General features: G+C 48.6%; 1 protein-coding gene across 1 annotated transcript in view; it reads left to right on the top strand.

The window, feature by feature from the left end:
* DPY19L4 (dpy-19 like 4) overlaps nt 1-20328 on the top strand; it is a 672410-nt gene that overhangs the window by 188669 nt on the left and 463413 nt on the right. Inside the window, exon 4 of the mRNA XM_078687017.1 lies at nt 2743-2833. Coding sequence (XP_078543143.1) covers nt 2743-2833 — 91 coding nt within the window. The remainder of the gene's footprint in view (nt 1-2742; nt 2834-20328) is intronic.

Here is a 20328-nt window from a genome sequence, read left to right as displayed (position 1 = left end):
TTGACACTGCCTCAACCAAATGACCTTCCACTTGTCATCTAGGTTCCCTGCTAGCTACTTCCTTTATATTTCCAACTATCTATGTCAAATTGGTTTAGGGCTTGTGTCTAAGGCCTGTAATAGCTGGATGTGCCTTTCAGAATGGAGGCTTGATCAAAACTTGTTTCTACTGGAGTTAGCTAGGTTTTAGTCTAGCCAGTGGAGGGGCTGCAATAATTTAAACTTGTCCCTTCCATGAATGTGGTATGAGGCCTCACAATCCTCTAGTTTTTGGGGTTCCATTTTCAAAAATATATTTTAATGTTTGTGGACCATACCCCTCTATATTCAGAAAAATCTGGAAAGTTGGGATTGTTTGTAAGGGAGATTGGCGGGCAGGTAAGATGTAAGTCTCTCACTCCGGATCAGGCTCTTCTAGTAATCGAGAAATTTAGGAATGGTATGCAGGAGTGCATTTGTGTGTTATTGGTAGGGGGGAAAAATGGAATTGTGGTACATGCACGCCTCATTAAACAAGGAGATTCAAAAGAGTAATGTTGATGTCCTGCGTGCGACCAGGGTATCATTGACTGATCCACCGGCCTGTGTTATGTGTGGGGGGAGCCATAGCAGATGCTGTAGTGTGATATGGAGAGGCTGCTTCTTCTATTGTTTGCTAAGGTTTCATCTAGGCTGGTCTCATCCACTCAAGTGCAGGACGAATCTGGGCTGCCTCTATGTATTGTGAGATATCTGGGACGCTGAGCAGCTGTTTTGTCTGACTCCTGAAGAAGGTTACCTTCGAAATTCTAGGAGGTTTACCCTTCCATATCAAGTGTAGTAAACAAGTCTGCCTCGGGGTGGGTTTGTATTGCATATAGCACGTGAGGGAGGAAATTCATCTTGATACTATTGTTTCAGAGGATCCAGGACTGATACAGCCTGCCCCAGTAGTAGATATCCTCGAACAGCTCATCCAGCAGGGCAGGGACCTAACTGGTATGCAGCGCATTCAGTTTGCCAGTATCTACACAAGTTAGTGTTGTGACCAGTGTGTGTAAAGCCTTGCTCTGGAGAGGTTGCCTCGCACTCTGGGTTAGGTCTGGTACACCCATCCCTGAGGCCTTGTAATTATTTCAAAATCCAGATAATCTCAAGGCTTTTCAATTTCTGCTTGAGAACTGAATTTGTTTTTTAACCACATAATGTTATTCGTAGCCGTCAGTGCTGATTCGAGTAAGTTCTTATCCTGCTTCTAAATCTAGTAATGCTAATATTAACTGTTTACTGTCTGATTCCAAGTTCTGTTGTTTTTTTGTGTGTATATATCCAGGGAATTCTCCACAAGGTATCTGCTTTAAAATCAGACCATGTCCTCATTGCTTAACATTTTGTTTCACTTTTTTATTGGACATTTTTTCAGATAACTTATTCCTGTGAATTGTTTCTTTTTAGAATAAAATTCTCATGTATGTAGCCGATGTAGATTGTAGCCTGCTTGCAACAAAAGAGACATTTTTTTGACTAAGTATATGGAATATTTCAGTATCAGACATGTTGTGTTTAAAGGTTAATTCTCTCACCGGTTGACAAAGCTGAGAGCGGTGAATGCAAGGTTTTCCTTTAAGCAATGTTTCCATCACCAGTAGCCTTCTATTCAGTCACTATGTTATGTATGGAATTATAAACACAGTTGCTATTTAGGCAATCTTAGTATTGTCAGGGTCTCAGTAACTCCTCATTTGCTTTAAGTTTGCAGCAAAGGGGTATGGCCCCAAAAGTGAAATATCCTGCTTTACTTTTCACTTCATTTGTACTTATTCTGGGTTATTTTTATAATATATATTTCTTTTGTGTGGGTACCAAACTGCTTTACTGGTTTTCGTGCTGAAGTTGTAGTGCACAGAGCAGATGTACCCTCCTCTTAAAGAGAACTGTACTCTAGATCTCCACTTCCAGATCATGTGCGCATCACTCACTTTGTAAGTATTAAATGACTGGAGATCTGGTTTCCTGAGGTTGCTGTGGCATCCACATCACATGAGTGCACGTTCCAAAGCATGAATAAAACGATCTTAAAAGTGCATTTATGTTTTCTTTGTAGTAAGTTAGTGGTCCGGCCCCTGGCTCGATAGGATCTTGTGCATGGCCTGCTCGGGATCCTACTGTAAGTTCCCTGTCTGCGGTGGGTGGCACCTGAGTAATGCCGCACAGCTGCCAGGCCGGGGTGCATTAGCCGCGTTGTGTACCCGCCTAGTTGCATTTTTTATCAGTTCATTTGACCAATCTACCAGTGCTTCCAGACAAAATTATACTTGACATGCAAAGTGGGTTTTTCTATAGCCACGGGCAAGAGCTGTACTCCACCCTATTGAGTGACTAGTTCGGGAACCTTCTGAACGTGCTTCTGCTACTTAATGCATCCATTCCACTCTGTGGTAATTGGCAGGGTATTTATGATTGTGCTGACAAGTCATTTACATCCTGGTGATAATGCTAAAATGGGCGCAAGGGTTTATTGCACTTGCTGTTACTACCAGCTAGAAGCTGATAGTAACAGCAAGTGTAACACCGTTACAAGCGAGGAGGTAATGCACTTGTAACAGGCCCTTAACTCCCCACTTTATTTGCAGATTTTGTTTATACTGACCATCTTTTGCATCTGGTCTTGAACCAGCGTTATCATGAACCTCTAAGTTTTATTGTTCTAGATTCAATATTGGATGTATTAAATTATACTCACAAACTCATTTTCCTTTTCAGACTCTTGAAAGGGAGCTCACGTTTCAGGGTGAAGGTGCCATGTATTACTCCTTCTTCAAAGAAATGCTGAGAGCGCCTTCGTTTGAGCGAGGTACGGTTGAAGAAATGCTTTTCCATTAAAGGCTCCTTAACTCTGTTTGCTCTCAATGTATCGCAGACTCGAAAGAACCCGCACTCAGTAACCCATTTTGGTGCTTCAGCACTACTTAATCTATCACTTCATACTCAGAATGACTCCTTTTTAAAATAACAGATGGCAGTCCCCCTCAAAACCACTTCTCTTAAAATGAACCATTTCACACAGTTCATGGCCCTTTTCAGTTTTGCTGTTCTTTTTTCTTACTCGGCTAGTACAATATATTTTAGAAGACAAAACGTATATTTTTCTCGTTAAAAATACTTGGAAATACTAAATCTACTACCAGAAGAGAAGCTAGCAGCTACTACCTAGTAATGGAAACAGTCACACTAAGCACTGGGGAAGCTAGTAGGTTTAGCTTGTATTTTGAGTCGTCGTTAATGTCTTCCAAAAAAATTGCTGCATGAAAAAAACTCATTAAAAATACAATATATACACGAGATAAAGAAGTTAATGTGTAATGGTTTAGTGTACATTTGAGATGTGTCATATGTATATTTTAACGCACTAGTAACAATAGGCCAGCTTACAGCTGTATTGTCAAGCCAGACCAAAAAATGCATAGACTTTTAGTTAATGAGGTTAAAAAAAATGCATAGTATGGTTAAAATGGAGGTATTTAATGCATAGATGAATTTCATGACACAGCCGACCCATCCCCAAATACTACCCATTTCTTTCTTCCCTTCGTTGTTTCCATACTCCATAAATTAGTAAAGGAATCTGTTTCAAAAGTGTGGAATTTTGACGAGCCAAACGAAATGGCGGCGTAGTGCGGGAGCTCTGAGACTGAAGCAGCTCCCAGTACATTAATCCGTTTTCTCCAGCCGTCCAATTGTGCCTTGGGTGGCCGGGCCGGAGTGCCGACACTGAAGGGTGTGATCCGACCCTACTCCGGGCCGAATCGACTGCCGACGGACGAAGATACACCGTGGTGCAGAGAAGGGCCCTGAGACATCCGCTGGACGCCGACCTGACGCAACTCAGCAGGCCGACCGGAAGTGCCCTGTGATCGGGAGAGCCCTGCCGGAAGTTACCGCCGGCCCATTGCGGTTGGTGGCGCCGGCTGTCCTGAACGGGACTGGAGGTGGGTCGCCTGACAACGTTACTGCCCTGGGGTGCAGGGGGAGACGGCCCCAGCGGTTGAGCGCCCCGGTATCAGGAGGTCCGACGCACTGCTGTGTGGACGGTGCGCGGCTGCGACGCCCGCCCCCACATCTTCCCGGACTTGCATCTCGAAGGTGGGAGCCGACCACTAGCCCTCGGGACGACCTGAGCGACGGCCCCCCCGGGGTCGGTGAAGCCAGACTTGATGAGATATTGCTGAGGCCGAATAGTCCTTGCGGAGCCCGAGATTCCTGTGGGGCTTTAGCAGGGCAGGTCAATTGTGCGCCACTACAGCCTGGAAGGCGTATAAGGAGTGTTGGCGAGTGTGTGGAGGTGTGCAGTATCTGACGCTGATCTCCCTTGCGGCGGTCCAGTGTCCCTGACCGACGACGCCATTTTTACTGCCGGATTGCCCACAGCCACGCTCCGCTACATCAACGCTATGGCGGGAAGAGGACCCAGACACTCTGCGGCGCTATCCAAGCTTGAAAAGTACGCCTTTGAAAAAAACGCTGCGAGACACCCGGAGGGTCGCACTTCAACAGATAAGAGTGCGAGGGAGACGGCTCCAAAAAAGTTACACTAGAAGATCTGATGCAGATGCTCTCCAGTGTGCAGACGACGGTGGGGTCTATATCGACGGACGTTGGCCTGCTGAGGGCAGACCTCCACAAGATGACGGAACGTGTGGCGCAGGTGGAAGTAGTCACCAAATCATTGGTGGACGACACTTCGGAACTACAACTTGCTGTGGAGCGCATGGAGGCGGTCACCAGGAAACTACAGGACCGACTGGACGATCAGGAAGGGCGCTCCAGAAGAAACAACGTCCGAATTTTAGGTATTCCGGAGTCGAAGGGCAAGCAATCCAGGGATCTGTATGTGGAGGATTTGATCAGGACTAAGCTGCAGCCAAAGGGCCTCTCAAATTTCTTTTCTGTTGAACGGGCGCACAGGGTCCCTGGAGGAAAGCCCAAACAAGGGGCGCAACCGCGCCCAGTGCTGGCTAGACTTTTTAACTTCAGAGACAGGGACGCCATACTGCAGACAGCCAGGGTCTCTGCTCCTGTTAAGGTACTGAACTCCACTCTTGCCTTCTTCCCAGACTACACGGCTGAGGTGGCCCGGCGCCGGAAGACTTTCGCTGACATCAAAAAATCTCTACGGGCTAAGGAAATACCCTATTCCATGCTTTTCCCGGCAAGGCTACGAATCGTGGATAATCATAAGACGTGGTTCTTCGACACCCCGGAGGCGGCGAGAGACTGGCTGGACGGATGGAGACGAGTGGAGGCTCCGCGGCGAAATGACAGGAACCAGCGTGGCCACCGGCCGGATATTCAACCAGCTCACCAGATAACTCAAGATCATAGCCAGGATCTATTTGCAGAATCAGGCCTGGAGGACGGAGAACGCACAGAAGAATAGGCCCCTGCACTCGTAGTCCTTGAGAGGCACTTCATTTGAACACTGCCGAAGTAACCCTCGGCGGGCACTCCGAGCGGGACAGAGGAGTACACTTGGAGCCGCTCGTGAGGTCGCAGAGCTACTTACCCCTTGCAAGCAAGTACTTTGGGTTGGGATGGGATTAAGCACTCTGCTAAGTTGGGGAGGCGGGCGGTTTTGGTCCCGTGTAGCAGGGAGGCAGGGAGGGGGGGAGGAGGGGGAATGTTTGATTGTTTTAGTTTAGATTTTTGCACTATGACAAGTTCTATGGCACATGCTACGCACTTAGTTAGAGACACTTTCCTTCCAGAGGCGGGATGTGGGACCCGTCCCCTGTTGTCCAGTATGAAATCACACGCGCACCTCAATGTCAGTACACATGATGGTTACACCTGAGCAGTGCGCGCCACATCCCTCTCACACGTCAACTTTCACGGTCCTCACATGGAATGTCAGGGGTCTAGGCGACAAGGTGAAGCGGGGCCTAGTACTCCAATATCTGAAGCGTTGCAACCCGGCGATAGTCCTCTTGCAAGAGACTCACCTTATGGGCCTGGCCTCGAGAGCGATGGATAGATGGGGGTATAAATTCATAGCACATGCGGATTTCTCCTCAGGCTCTAGAGCGACGGGAATACTTATTCGGAAGAACTTTCCGATGAAGTGTCAACAGACCAAAATTGATTCCCAGGGCCGCTTTGCAGCTGCGACGATACAGTGGGAGGGCCAACTCTTCAATTTTGTATCCGTGTATGTCCCGCCGGGCCTACATGCCACGGCACATACGGCCCTTGCGGCCTTTCTACTGTCATTGCCGACAGCGACGTTGGTAATAGGGGGCGACTTTAATGATGTTGTAGATCACACAATGGACAGACACCCACATACTACGACGGTGCGGGGAGGCGGGCGACTCACTGGCCTAATAGAAGCCCTTGGCCTCACAGACAGCTGGCGACATAAACATCCCTACGAGCAGCAATACACTTACTACTCAGCGACACATCACTGTCTCTCGCGATTAGACTACATTCTAATGTCAGGTGACGGGCTCCAAGGCATTGCAGAGGCAGACATCCGTCCGCGAGGAATCTCGGATCACTCGCCGCTGCGACTCACTTACACGAATCGCCGCCCACATAGAAATCGCGTCTTTCCCATTCACGCGAGCTATCTGCAGAGCGCCCCTTTGAGGAAAACCCTCGCCAGCTCCGCCACCCTCTACTTTCAGGAGAATACTGGTTCCGTGAGCTCCCATAGTACCCTGTGGGAAGCGTACAAAACGGTCATACGTGGGCAGGCAATTACGTTTATTGCTGCCCAGAAACGTGCTTAGCGTCACGATCTTTGTGCCCTTGAAGACGCGCTTCAGTGTGCGATCTCTGACCAGGAGTCCCACCCCTCTCCGGCGACTGCTCAGACAGTTCGACTGCGAAAAGTGGAGTGGGTGGCATTCCAAAGGGAGTTGGTACGGACCAGGATTCAAGCCTCCCGTCATAGGGTCTACGAACTGGGCGACAAGGCGGGTAAGATGCTGGCCTGGCTCGACAGAAAAGAAAAAGCGGGCAGGGTGATTGCACACTTGACGTCACCAGGGGGGCATCCGATATCGGACCCCGGAGCCATAGTCGAACTGCTGGCTGATCACTTTGAGGCAATCTACGCCCCCCAGGCACCATACTCGACTGACGAAGCCTATGACTATATTAAGGATCTGACGATCCCCAGCCTCGCCCCTGAAGCGGCGTCGGAGCTTGACGCAGACATCACTGTGGAAGAGATACGAGAGGCGACTAGCGCACTGGCATCTGGCAAGGCTCTGGGTCCCAACGGACTCCCAATTGAACTGTTTAAGCACACTGCCCAGATAACGGCCCCCCATCTTCTCCGTATGTTTATGGACAGTCTAGAAGTAGGGGAACTCCACAGGGATCAACGCCTTGCCACAGTGATCCCGATCCATAAACCTGGTAAAGCACCGGAATCATGCTCTTCCTACCGCCCCATCTCCTTACTGAACGCGGAACCGAAGATCCTTGCCAAGTTACTGGCACAGCGTTTGGCTCCGCCCCTGCACGCCCTGGTACACCCGGATCAGTCCGGATTTCTGCCGAATCGCAATACCTCGTATAATCTAAGACGTCTTCAAGCGGTACTGGCCCGCCGGGAGTGTATACATGAACCGACGGTGCTCCTCTCGCTCGACGCCACTATGGCGTTTGATACGGTGGAGTGGCCCTATCTATTTGCTGTGCTGCGTCACATGGGCTTTGGCCCCAAGTTCTGCGGGTGGGTCCACTTGCTTTACACTAAGCCACTGGCCCAGGTAGCAGCGAATGGTCACGTCTCCAGAGATTTCCCGCTTGGTCGTGGGACACGGCAGGGTTGCCCCTTGTCCCCCTTACTGTTTACGCTGGTACTCGAGCCGCTGGCGATCTGGGTTAGGTGGGAGCCATCCATCAGGGGTATCAGATGGTCGCCGACGTGGGAGGATCGGATATCTCTATACGCGGACGATATCCTTTTGTACCTCACCTCCCCTAAAAAATCTATTCTAGTGCTACTGAACGTCTGCGAGAAATTTGGGAGGGTCTCAGGTTATAGAATTAATTGGACTAAATCAGTCCTGTACGCTCTTGCTGGAACCCCACCCCCGCTCCCGGTGGACTGTCCGTTACACTATACTGACGGCCCCTTCAAGTATCTGGGAATCCAAGTTTCGTCCGACCCGGTCGAGTTCCACGCCCTCAATCTGGGACCCCCTCTGGAGCGGTTCAAAAGAGACGTGAAGGTGTGGCGCTCCCTCCCTCTCACTCTCCTGGGCAAAGCCGCATTGTTCAAAATGATGGCGTTGCCCCGTTTTCTTTACCTCCTAGAGAACACGCCATTCCCGGTACCCCCCTCCTACTTTAAGAACATCGCGGCAGCTGTATCGACTTTACTATGGGACGGGAAACCGGCCCGGATTGCACAATGCAAGCTGGTAAAGGACTGGTATGATGGGGGTATAGCGCTACCCAATATTGAACTGTACTACTGGGCTGCCCACCTTAAGCAAATTAATTACTGGCTCCACGCCGCGCAAACAGAACCAGCCTTTGTGGCGGATAGGCAGGGTATTGAACCCAGGGGACTACTAAGAAACCTGTATAGTCGTAGAGTCCCGTCTGATCTGATAGGCCCGACCCGTCACACAATACAGACCTGGTACAAAGCGCATAGACACCTTCGTTGCGCACACGTTATTACGCTAATGACACCCCTGTGGGACTCACACCAATTGGGATACATGGGTAATAGTAAGGGGTTCCGGGCATGGGACTCCATAGGTATTTCCGTGGTGGGTGACCTCTGGAGAAAACGTACCATAGTTGACTTCGCGTTTCTACAGACCAAACACGACATGGCCCAATCAGAATATTACAGATATTTGCAAATAAGACACGCACTTCTCTCAACCATCCCGACTGGTACAACATTGGAAGACTCCACCCCTCTAGAAGATAGACTGCTTACAGAACATATGCCCCACAAAGCGACATCCCTCACATATAGGAAACTGGTCAACAACCTCCCTGATATGCTATCCAAGTTACGCCTTTGTTGGGCGGGAGATATCGGTGATCTTGATGACTCAGAATGGCAGGAAGTGCTCTCCTCGACGAAGGAATCGGCGATTCCGTCCAGACTTAAACTGGTACAGTTGAAAATTGTTCACCGCACATACTACACCAGAACGGTTCTTCACAAAATAGGGAGGGCCTCTCACGAATTCTGCCTCCGTGGATGCGGGGAGAGGGGGACTTTTTACCACACGATCTGGGACTGTAGAGGTGTGGCCATGTACTGGGCAGCGGTTATGCGAACCATTTCTCAAACCACGAACGTTTCCCTGCTGCCCAACCCACGTCGCTGTCTGGTGAACATTTGGGAGCCGGAAGATCTGACTCATCGTCAGCAGGATTGGGCTGTGCTGGGTATGATGGTGGCGAAGCGCAATATAGCCAAACTGTGGGGTTCCGACGTCCTGCCCACGCTGAGAGACTGGTGCAAAGATATGGACGAGGCCATGGTGGCCGGAAAGGCAGTGTTTGTTCATCGAGGGTGCCCGGCAAAATGGGGACAAATCTGGGGGGCATGGAATAAATTTAGGGGGGATATCTGTGAGCCACCACGGGTTGATCCGGATGAGGACCTTTCAGATTGAGGGCTGGGCCTGGTCTTTCGAGGCTGATGGTGGTGCGACCTAATGTGCTGTTTACAGCCCTTCGTGCACGAATGCTGGGCTGTAGGGGCTGGGTTGGTGGCCGCACTGATGATTGACAATCTACTGCAAGGTATAGACGTTTCCTCTCTCACCTGTGTGGGACTGCTGTGCTACGTGTGCCATTACAGTTCGCAGAAAAGTTTTGTTATTTGGTTATTGTAAAATCATAGACCTAAGCCATGTCGTATGCCTGAAATACTTGATATATAGTACACATAGTATTCTATTCGCTGCCGGACCCTCGGGTTGTCGGCCACGCAGCTGTGTTATCCTATTTATAATGCCTGAACTCTAGTCCTGCCGCGGCCGGCCCGAACGGGTTGTAGGCCTTATGCTGTGTCATGCTGAAACTGTACAATAAAGGTCTTTAACAAAAAAATAAAAAAAAGTGGAATTTTGTGAGACTTAACATAGTGTTTCATAGGGTTGCAGTGGTAGGCTCACTTTCACCCAGTTTTTTCCTGTACCGTTGTTTGGAAACATATTGTGAGTGTCGTTCAAAGTGGTCCATTTTGAATCTCTTTTTTGATTGCTTCCGAGTGTGAGTTGTTTGATGCACTTTTCCACAGTACCTGATGTCTATTGCACATGTAACAAGCATTGGCATAGCCAATAGGTCTCGCCTTTGGGATCTTATAAGTATTTACTTATGCAGCACAATATTCTTGATGCAACAACATCAACTGTTGCATGGCTAAACACTTATAAGATCCCAAAGGCGAGACCTATTGCTATACCAATGCTTGGTAATCCTGATTAAAGCACTGGGTATTGGGGGCGGGGAAGCATTATGGTGTAGGGCCAGGTACTGGTGGAGTGAAAGAGCTGAAGTGTGGGGTTGGTACCGTGGAGTGAATAGATGAGGTGTGGGACAGGTACCAATGGGTGAGTGAGATTAAGTCTTGAGTCTGGTGCTCTTGGAGTGAGGGGGGAGACATGAGGTATGGGTTCATTTTCCTGGTATGGGGCAGATATTGGGAAGGGAGAGCAGATTTGCATGGCGGGGAAGGTACTGGTGGGGTTAGTGAGATGCAGGGCGAGGGCTGGCACTCAAGCAGTGAGGGAGATGAGATGTGGGGAAGACTTTGGGGTGGGAAGAGAACAGGTGCAGGGGGCAGGTACTGACAAAAAAGTGGTCGGTTACATAACATTTCATAGCACAATTTCATCAATGAATGCTAAAAGCGGTACACAAAACTGAGGAAATTTATGGAACTGAATTTAATTCAGCTGTATGCAATGATGTCAATTACTTTCACATGCGTTATATTTCACAGCGGACGCTGAGGATTTACTCCAGCAGGGACACAGATGGTGTGACTGATCTACACCCTTCTTCCTCCACTAACCGACATCGTTACCAGACACGAGCAGTAATTCCCCTTCGGAGGGGAACATCAAAATCACCACAACAACGCTAGTCCTCAACTCGTCTGGGACTCCACACACACCTACAGTTCTCTTTTACAGAAGAACACAAAATCCACTTAGCGGCGCGAGTCTCCAACTGAAGTGGGACATCACAAACGCCATAATATATGTGCTCATAACCCCTTTAGTCCTGATGAAGACCCTAGACTGAGGAATAACCTGCCCTTACTACAGGGGTCGAAACGTCGACAGTATCTTCTTCAACATACACGCCAAAACATAATTTGCCATATATGGCCCCCGTGTAATGTTTATGTAGGGAACCTTGTGATCTATTTGAGACTGGAAATGTTCTTAAATTGATGTAGAATTGTTCACAGGACACAATTCCTTTTCTTTGTCCCTTTACCTAGTCCAACCACACCCTACCTTACTTAATCAAACCCTCTTCTTTGACACCCACACCCGCTCGCTGCTGAGGTTTGAAGTGAGAGAACTCTGTCCCTGCTACAGGAGTAGCGTATTCCTGATTCCAGCCCTTGTTATTGCCACCGTGAGGAGCACAAGACCTGCGAGGCCGCAGAGGAGGTGAGAGGCGCGGTCCCGGGACTGCGAGGAGCAGCAATCAATATCACCAGCTGTCTCCTCTTCCCGTGGGAGCCGCGCCCCCTCCCAGTGCCACGCCCACATTCAAGTGCTTTTAACCTCTCGCGGCTCCCGCTTCGCGGGTGCCGCTCGCTGCTGAGGTTTGAAGTGAGAGAACTCTGTCCCTGCTACAGGAGTAGCGTATTCCTGATTCCAGCCCTTGTTATTGCCACCGTGAGGAGCACAAGATCTGCGAGGCCGCAGAGGAGGTGAGAGGCGCGGTCCCGGGACTGCGAGGAGCAGCAATCAATATCACCAGCTGTCTCCTCTTCCCGTGGGAGCCGCGCCCCCACCCAGTGCCACGCCCACATTCAAGTGCTTTTAACCTCTCGCGGCTCCCGCTTCGCGGGTGCCGCTCGCTGCTGAGGTTTGAAGTGAGAGAACTCTTTCCCTGCTACAGGAGTAGCGTATTCCTGATTCCAGCCCTTGTTATTGCCACCGTGAGGAGCACAAGACCTGCGAGGCCGCAGAGGAGGTGAGAGGCGCGGTCCCGGGACTGCGAGGAGCAGCAATCAATATCACCAGCTGTCTCCTCTTCCCGTGGGAGCCGCGCCCCCTCCCAGTGCCACGCCCACTCGCTCCCAAAAGAGGACTAAAGCAAGTTCAGTAACGCGCATCGCGGGACGCAGCCCGGGCGAAGCCCGGGCCAAGGGCGGGCCCGTTGTTGCCCGTTAGTGCCCGGTAGGGACCGGACCGGGCCACCCCCTTATTATTCCAGCATTCACTCCTAGCAGTTTACTAACATGCCGCCGAAAACCAGGAGCACTACAAAGAACAAATCCAAAAACGCCCAGGAGGTAGCACAAATAACCGGCCCCATTGATTTGTTCATCACCCGTACTCATGAGGTAATAAACCAGAGCATCTCCCTTCTTGAAAAGAGAGTGTCACTGGACCTTATGAACGCGAAGCGATCATCATTAGGAACTATAGCAACTGCCACATCTCCGATCCACCTCACTTCCCAAAACTGCTCCTTACCTGTGACTATGTCAGCCTCTGAAACCATTACAGTACCATCCACAGTAGACCTTTCAGTCACTCAGACAGAGTCTGACTTTTCACTAACCGTGGACAATCTCGAGGCAACCCCTGATTTAGAGGCCTGCAAAATCCAAACCCAGACAGAATCCCAGTGCAATTCTGTCTTATTTTCCCAAGGAGAAAGGGAAGGAGCCATCTCAAAACAAGGCAGCACAAAACCTATCGTCAGTGTACCAGAAATGGCTCCAATCCCCGCACATGCCACAGATCACTTAAATCTTGCAGTACAGTCTTTCCAACAAAACACGTCACTTCCTCCGGCAGTCAATATTTCTCATCAAACAACCCTGAATGAGGCAACTGCCAACCTCTGTAGAACATGTAACGTCACTTCACAAGTCCTGACTACGGTTAAAGATCTACTGTATCAGTACTTAAAACCCATTCAACTTAGCATTAGAAATCTGGAAGCCCAGATGACCATTCTCTCGGCAGTACTACTCGATACTAACACACGTATAGAAACAAAGGGCCAGCGAAATGCCCCCCAGTCTTCCAAAAACCATCCATATCCACAATCATCTACAGCAATAAAACGACCAAATTTGATTATTCCACCCTTAAAAAATCAAATACAAAGTGTCACAAATCATAACTCACAAACTGTAGAGCTCCAACCACAGCAGAGTAAAACCGCAGTGGTACTAGAACGGCCAACGTCCAACACAGGCCTGACTAATCAAGACACTCCAGGACCGACGATTAGCAAATCCAACAAATCCCACTCAACAAAAAAGCCAGTACCTCCCCCGCCAAAATCAGCGGTCCCCCAATTTTCTCCTAAAAATAACTCTAATAAAACATCAGCTATTAGACGACCAGTCCACCTGCCCCCAGAAGCCACTCCATATACGCTAGTACTCACCGGAGTACCAGAGCTAACCGATGATACACCTGAAACTGCATGGTCTCTTAAAAACAAGGTCATGCAGTGGTTAAGCATCAATAGGCCCTTAGAACCCCACCACTCAGGAGGGATATCTACAGTCCGCAGGGTAGTATGGGTAGGCAAAACAACAAAAACGACCCGCGGAGACTGCGTAATAGTAACCTGCAGAGATCCCTCCGTAGTGGATCACATTTGTGCCTGGCCCACACTGGAAAAAAAAGGGGGAATTGACGCTCGTCACCTTTCTTTTTTTTACCCTCCTGCGCGACAACATCGCTACACTCCATCCTGGAACTGGCACCAGACCCCTAGGGAATCCTGGCGCCAGACCCCAAGAGAGCCTTGGTTTCAGCCGGAGTACACCTATGATCAGGGAGGCAGAAACCCTCCGAGAGACTGGCCAAGGCAACACTGGCAAGATAGGCCCTTACAATCTTATGAAGGCTGGCAGGGCTTTCCAACGCAAAACCGCTTCGATTGTCTGGAGATGGTCGATTGACCACCCAGGGTCGATCCCAGGAACATAAACACTTCTATTTTATCACAACAAATAAACCCTATCCAGTATCAAGCTCCCCCGGAGCTAGTTTTTTGTAATTCTGGAAACTCATTTCCAGAAACATCAATCGCTCCCCCTAGCTTCTTCAATATTCTTACCTCTGATAACTCATTCCCGGAAACGCCATCTGTCTCTACAAGTAATTCAAATAAGGTTATCGACAACATTTTTGCAGTCACAGATAGAAACAACACTGGCTCGCATCTCCAGCATATAACAGCTCCCAAACTTCCTGCTAATCTCCCGCAGGCTGAACTTCGCCTACCTCAGGATATTCAAACTGTAAATACCCCGTTAGATACATCCCATGTCCCTGCAGACTCCACAAATCTGACCATCTCTATTGCATACTGGAATATCGCAGGCTTGTTATCGAAAATAACACTAGGGCCATGGCTAGACACGGCCAGAGAACATCAGATATTGTGCCTGCAAGAAACTTGGTGTACAATCCCACTCCACCTTGCGGGATACAAAACTTTTTTCACCACAGCAGTACAGGGAAATATGGGCAGATCTAAAGGGGGGCTCACGACATACGTAGCCAATACCCTCCCCCTTAGAATGAAACTAATAAAGGAGTCATCAACATTTCAAATCTTTGAAATTACCCAGTTGACAGCATCCAAAGACAATAATAACTATATACTTATAAACTACTATAACAATCTAGGTACCTTGGATAGCCGGTCAAATTTAGAGGAGATTGCCTCAGCCTTAACAGTGTTCCAAAATGATAACACCAAAACCACAAATTACATCATCTGGGGTGGTGACTTCAATCTCCCTCTGTGTCCAAACTACAAAAACGGAAACTGCGGCCTCGAAAACTAACTTGGGGACCCCATACCTCACTTTGTCCATTCGCTATGTGGTAACAAACTCAATGAAATCCTATTCTCCTTAGATATGGACTATGCGAACGAACTGGTTAGTCCGCAGCAGGATTTCCAGCCCACCTTCCATGGGCGAGGCTACTGTACAATTATAGACTATATAATAGCCTCAACCTCGCTTAAAGGGCAATTAGCGAACTTTGAAACTGGGTCAAACCCAACAAGTGATCACTACCCGCTCAGTATAAAAATTAACATCAAACGGAAAAGAGCCCATACCATAAAACTGAGCTCCCTCAAACAACAAACACTTTCCATGAACAAACTGAATGGGTACACAGTAAAATGGGCCAAGGTCGACCCTGAAGAGGTGACACAGAGGGTCCTCGAAAAAACAGGTCAGCGGCTATCTAAATGCACGACTCTGAATGCATCACCGCAGACGATTGTCAGCAGTTTCCAAAACATTCAGGAAACAATAAGGGATGAGCTCTTTGTCAACATAAAAAACAAGATTAAACACCCTACTGCGAGATGGTTTGATACTGCTTGTCGGAAGGCCCTTTCATTACTTAAAGACGCCTTGCATAAGCCTATCAGGGACCCCAAGGAAATTTCCCATCTGAGGAAGATCTATAATTTAGCAAGGCAAGATCGTAAAAAACAAATCAAAAAAGACCTCTGGCTGCGCCTACATGATAGTGCCCAAAGAAAAGATAGCACTGCATTTTGGCAAACCATAAGATCGCCCTTCCTGGCCAATAACACAGCTGTTGAACACCTTGATGTGGCTATTTCAGAGGAAAACTGGGTTTCCCACTTTGCTAAAATCTTCGGAACAGCCCTAGACCCTGCAACAGAAAACACAACATATGAGGTCCAGTCTACGAGCAACAACATCTACCCAATTAAGATACATTTTCATCTCAATGAAATCATAAAAGCAATCAGGGCCTCTAAACCAGGCAAAGCCCCAGGCCCTGACGGTGTTCCAATGGACCTGTTCCTCCATGATGTGGATTTCTGGTTGCAGCTAATCACCTGGGTCATGTCAGCAGTAACCAAAATCGGCCTTTTCCACTCGTGGTCTACTTCCATCCTTTTGCCCATTTTTAAAAAAGGAGACCGCAACGATCCCGCCTGCTACAGACCAATTTCACTTCTGGACTCAATGGGCAAGATTGCAGGTCGGGTACTCCTGGACCGTTTACAATCTTGGGCCCGGGAGAATAACATCCTAACCGACCTGCAATATGGTTTCCAGAAGGGGCTTGGGACCGTGGAGCAGGCCCTGAATCTCGTTTTACTGGCTGGTAAATATGTACACGCCAAAGGAGGTAACATCTTCCTCGTCTATGTCGACCTAAGTGCGGCATTTGACTGCGTCCAGCATGCGAAACTCTGGCAAATATTAAGCGACCTGGGTGTGGATCCCCCGATAACAACATTCCTGCGAGAACTTTATTCAAATGCTGAAGGCAGAGTTCGTTATGGTACCAGTGGCGAACTGTCACGTCCATTTCAGATAACGAAGGGAGTAAGACAGGGCTGTGTCCTGGCTCCCTTCCTGTTCAATCTTTATACTAATGGACTTGAACAGGCTATGCTGGAAGGGAGCCAGGACCTCCCCCAGATAAATCATCGCCCGATACCCACGCTGTTGTATGCTGATGACTCAGTGATTCTAGCTCGGACCTTAAACCAACTTCAGATCCAAACTAACAAATACACAGCATTTAGGGACTCACTTGGTCTCAAAGTAAACATCAAGAAAACCTTCATAATGCACCTCGGCCCTAGGACCAAAACTACAAAACCAATAATGGTAGATAACACCAAACTGGAAAAAACCCCGGTCTACCCATACCTGGGTATCCTAGTGGACGATGCATTGAATTGGCGTAAGGCAATTGAGGCCAGGAATCTTCACTTTCGACGTGCAACTTCAGCTTTAACATCTTTCTCGCGGAAACTGGGGAAACCAGCCCCATCTGAACTTTTGACTATATATTATGCAAAATGCCATAGCGTGGCCACCTATGGTGCTGGAATCTGGGGCCATGGTCGTATTGACCAATTACAGGTCACTGAAAACTCTTTTGTAAAGTATATTCTGTCCCTCCCTCAAAGTTCCCCAACACTAGCCTCACATCGGGAGCTTGGCATGGAATATATCATTGACACCATTCGTTGCCAGCCTATTCTTTTGTGGCATCGAATATGGTGCAACCCTGAAGGTCACCTAACCCGCTCCCTCATTTCTGACTGCTTAGCCCTGGCAAATTGGCGTAAAATTCCATGGCTAAACTATGTATCTAACTTCTTTAAAGACTTGGATCGCGAATCCTACTTCGTAGAACCACCCTCAGTGGAAGATATCTCCAGGAAGCAGTTAAAGGCAATGTGTCTGGACCATCTAAGGGATTTACGGAACCAGATAGAGATTATCAAACCATTAAATGAAAAAATCGGCGCCCAACAAACTGGAAAATGTATACAGCCTTATTTGACGTATTTTTATCTAATTATGAAAGGTACTTATTAACAAGACTCCGATTTAATATTTTTTTCCGTTTAGTTACATTTCCTGAAACGAAAAATTGGTCGCCAAATTTGCTGAACTGCCCCTGTGACGGAATTTCTCCACAAACTACGATCCATGTAGTACTTTTTTGTAAATATTATAAAACATCAAGGAAAAAATGGATTATTCTGATTCTTCGAATCAGTGGTCACAGACAAACGCACGCAGCATACCTTTATCTGCAATCTTTAAAGTCATTGCATGAAGCCAAATTCATAGCGACCTTCCTTAAAGAAGTCTTAACAATACGTCGCAGCATTTCTAGTTAAATGAGAACTGAACAGTATTTCAAAAAACTTATTTTTTCTATTTAAAAATGTCTTTTATATTGTGCTTCTTATTCATGTGTTAAAAATTTTACCATGTACTTTTTATGATTATTGAAATGATAATCGAATAAAAGTTAATGAAACGAAACGACACCCACAGAGCACTGTATTGAATGATGACTCTATGAACTATGGTGGAAATTACTATGTATTTAATGAAATGTGAAATATAACGCATGTGAAAGTAATTGACATCATTGCATACAGCTGAATTAAATTCAGTTCCATAAATTTCCTCAGTTTTGTGTACCGCTTTTAGCATTCATTGATGAAATTGTGCTATGAAATGTTATGTAACCGACCACTTTTTTGTAATTACACGTTGACCCAGGTCGGTGAGTACTAAGGGTTTACCCCGTTATTACCTACCACGGGGGCAGGTACTGGAGGTGTGAGTGAGAAAGTGTGAGGGCTGATACTCGCGGAGAGAAGGAGAGGAGGTATGGTGCAGGTATGAGAGAGGGAGACAGATGAGGGGCGGTGAGGGGTTGGTGGGGTTGGTACTGGTGGGGAGAGTCAGAAGAAATGTGAGAACTGATACTCGGCATGAGGGAGGAGAGATGCGGAGCAGACATTGTGGTGGGGAGAGAATAGGTGTGGGAGAAGATATCAGGGAGGGAGAGGAGGTATGGGGCAGGTATCAGAAAGGGAAGGAGATGAGGGGTGGGGTAGGGTAGGTATTGGTGGGATGAGTAAGATGAAGTGTGAGGGCTGGTACTCGGAGTAAGGGAGATAAGGTAAGGGGCAGATATCATGGAGAGCGAGAGATGAGGTATGTGGCAGGTATCGGGAGGGAGAGGAGAGGAGGGGTGGGGTGGGGTGGGGCAAGTGAGGTATATAGTGTGAAGGCTGCTACTCCCGGAGTGAGGTAGGAGAGGTGTAGGGGCCAGGCATAGGGAGGACCAGTACTCCCGGAGTGAGGTAGGAGAGGTGCAGGGGGCAGGTATAGGGCGGGCAGGTACTCCCGGAGTGAGGTAGGAGAGGTGCAGGGGGCAGGTACTCCTGGAGTGAGGTAGGAGAGGTGTATGGGGCAGGTATAGAGATTGCAGGTACTCCCGTAGTGAGGTAGAAGAGGTGCAGGTGGCGGGTATAGGGAGGGCAGGTACTGCCGGAGTGAGGTAGGAGAGGTGCAGGTACTCCCGAAGTGAGGTAGGAGAGGTGCAGGGGGCAGGTATAGGGAGGGCAGGCACTCCCAGAGTGAGGTAGGAGAGGTACAGGAGGCAGGTATAGGGATTGTATGGACTCCCGGAGTGAGGTAGGAGAGGTGCAGAGGGCAAGTGTGGGAAGATGCGCCGTCGCCGTGGGTCACTCGCGGGCACTGGTTCTTGCTACCTCCCCTCGGGTTGAGGTGCGCAGTTCCTGTAGTGAGCGCGGCGTGCGGGGCTCCCGAAGGTGTCCCTCCTGCAGCCTTGTTTACTGAAGGAGGCGAAGGATATCAGCCGATGTATCAAGAAACAATCTGCATTGATTAAATCAACATCTCATCTGTAAATGTATGTTTAGAGGGAGCCCGGGCCACTCTGGGGATTAGCGCGAGTGCGCAGAGTAATGAGACATAGAGAAGGGATTTGTGCAAGCTCTGAGTGGGATCAGCACACATAATGGGGGCAGCAGGAGACTGGAGGGGGCGGAGACAGGCAACAGGGCTCCACGGCATACTGAGGGGGTGGGAGACCGTGAGGAGGCGACAGATTGAGACATGGAGAGGGGACGGTGTGCGGGGAGAGAGAAGGTAAAGGAGAAAAAAAAAAAGATTGAAGAGAAAAGGGGGAAGGCCAGGAAAGAGTGGAGAAAAGGAGAGAGGAGTGAGCGGAGAAAACACGAGCGAGAGAAAGAGCCATGGCTAAAGGAAGCAAAAACAGGAACCCGAAGAAAAATGGGAGAAGGTAATATGAGGGGGAAAGAAGAACAGCGAGAAAAGGAGAGAAATGGAAAAACTTAGAGAAAAGGAATGAGGCAGTAACAAGGATAACAAGCTCTGAAAAACAAGCGCGACCCTGCAGCCGTGAAAGTTAGAGTACTCGTGCATGCAGAGCGTTTGCTTTTCGCGAGCGAGCAGCGACAGGCATGATAATTGCAAACAGATGGCGCCGCTGCTCGCTCTGCATGCACGAGTACTCATTGGAAACAGTGCAAAACATGCACGAGTTTCCAAGAAAGTGCAGAGCGATTCCAAGAGGTCATCTCATAAGCAGCGCTTGCGCGCTGCGTATGTGAGACCCAACAATGGTATGAGTGAGAGTCTCTCAGTACTCATATCAGTCTTAGCTTAATTGGAGAAACAGTTTGTGCTCGTACTGCCCAAACTCTGATGCTGAACACTGTGACAGCTGGTCCTCCAACCCACCTGTCTAGGGGGATTTATTGTAA

The sequence above is a fragment of the Lissotriton helveticus genome, chromosome 4_1 (assembly GCF_964261635.1).
Source record: "Lissotriton helveticus chromosome 4_1, aLisHel1.1, whole genome shotgun sequence".
Classification (NCBI taxonomy): domain Eukaryota; kingdom Metazoa; phylum Chordata; class Amphibia; order Caudata; family Salamandridae; genus Lissotriton; species Lissotriton helveticus.
Note: the sequence above shows the minus strand (reverse complement) of the source record. Positions and strands in the feature narration are given on the sequence as shown.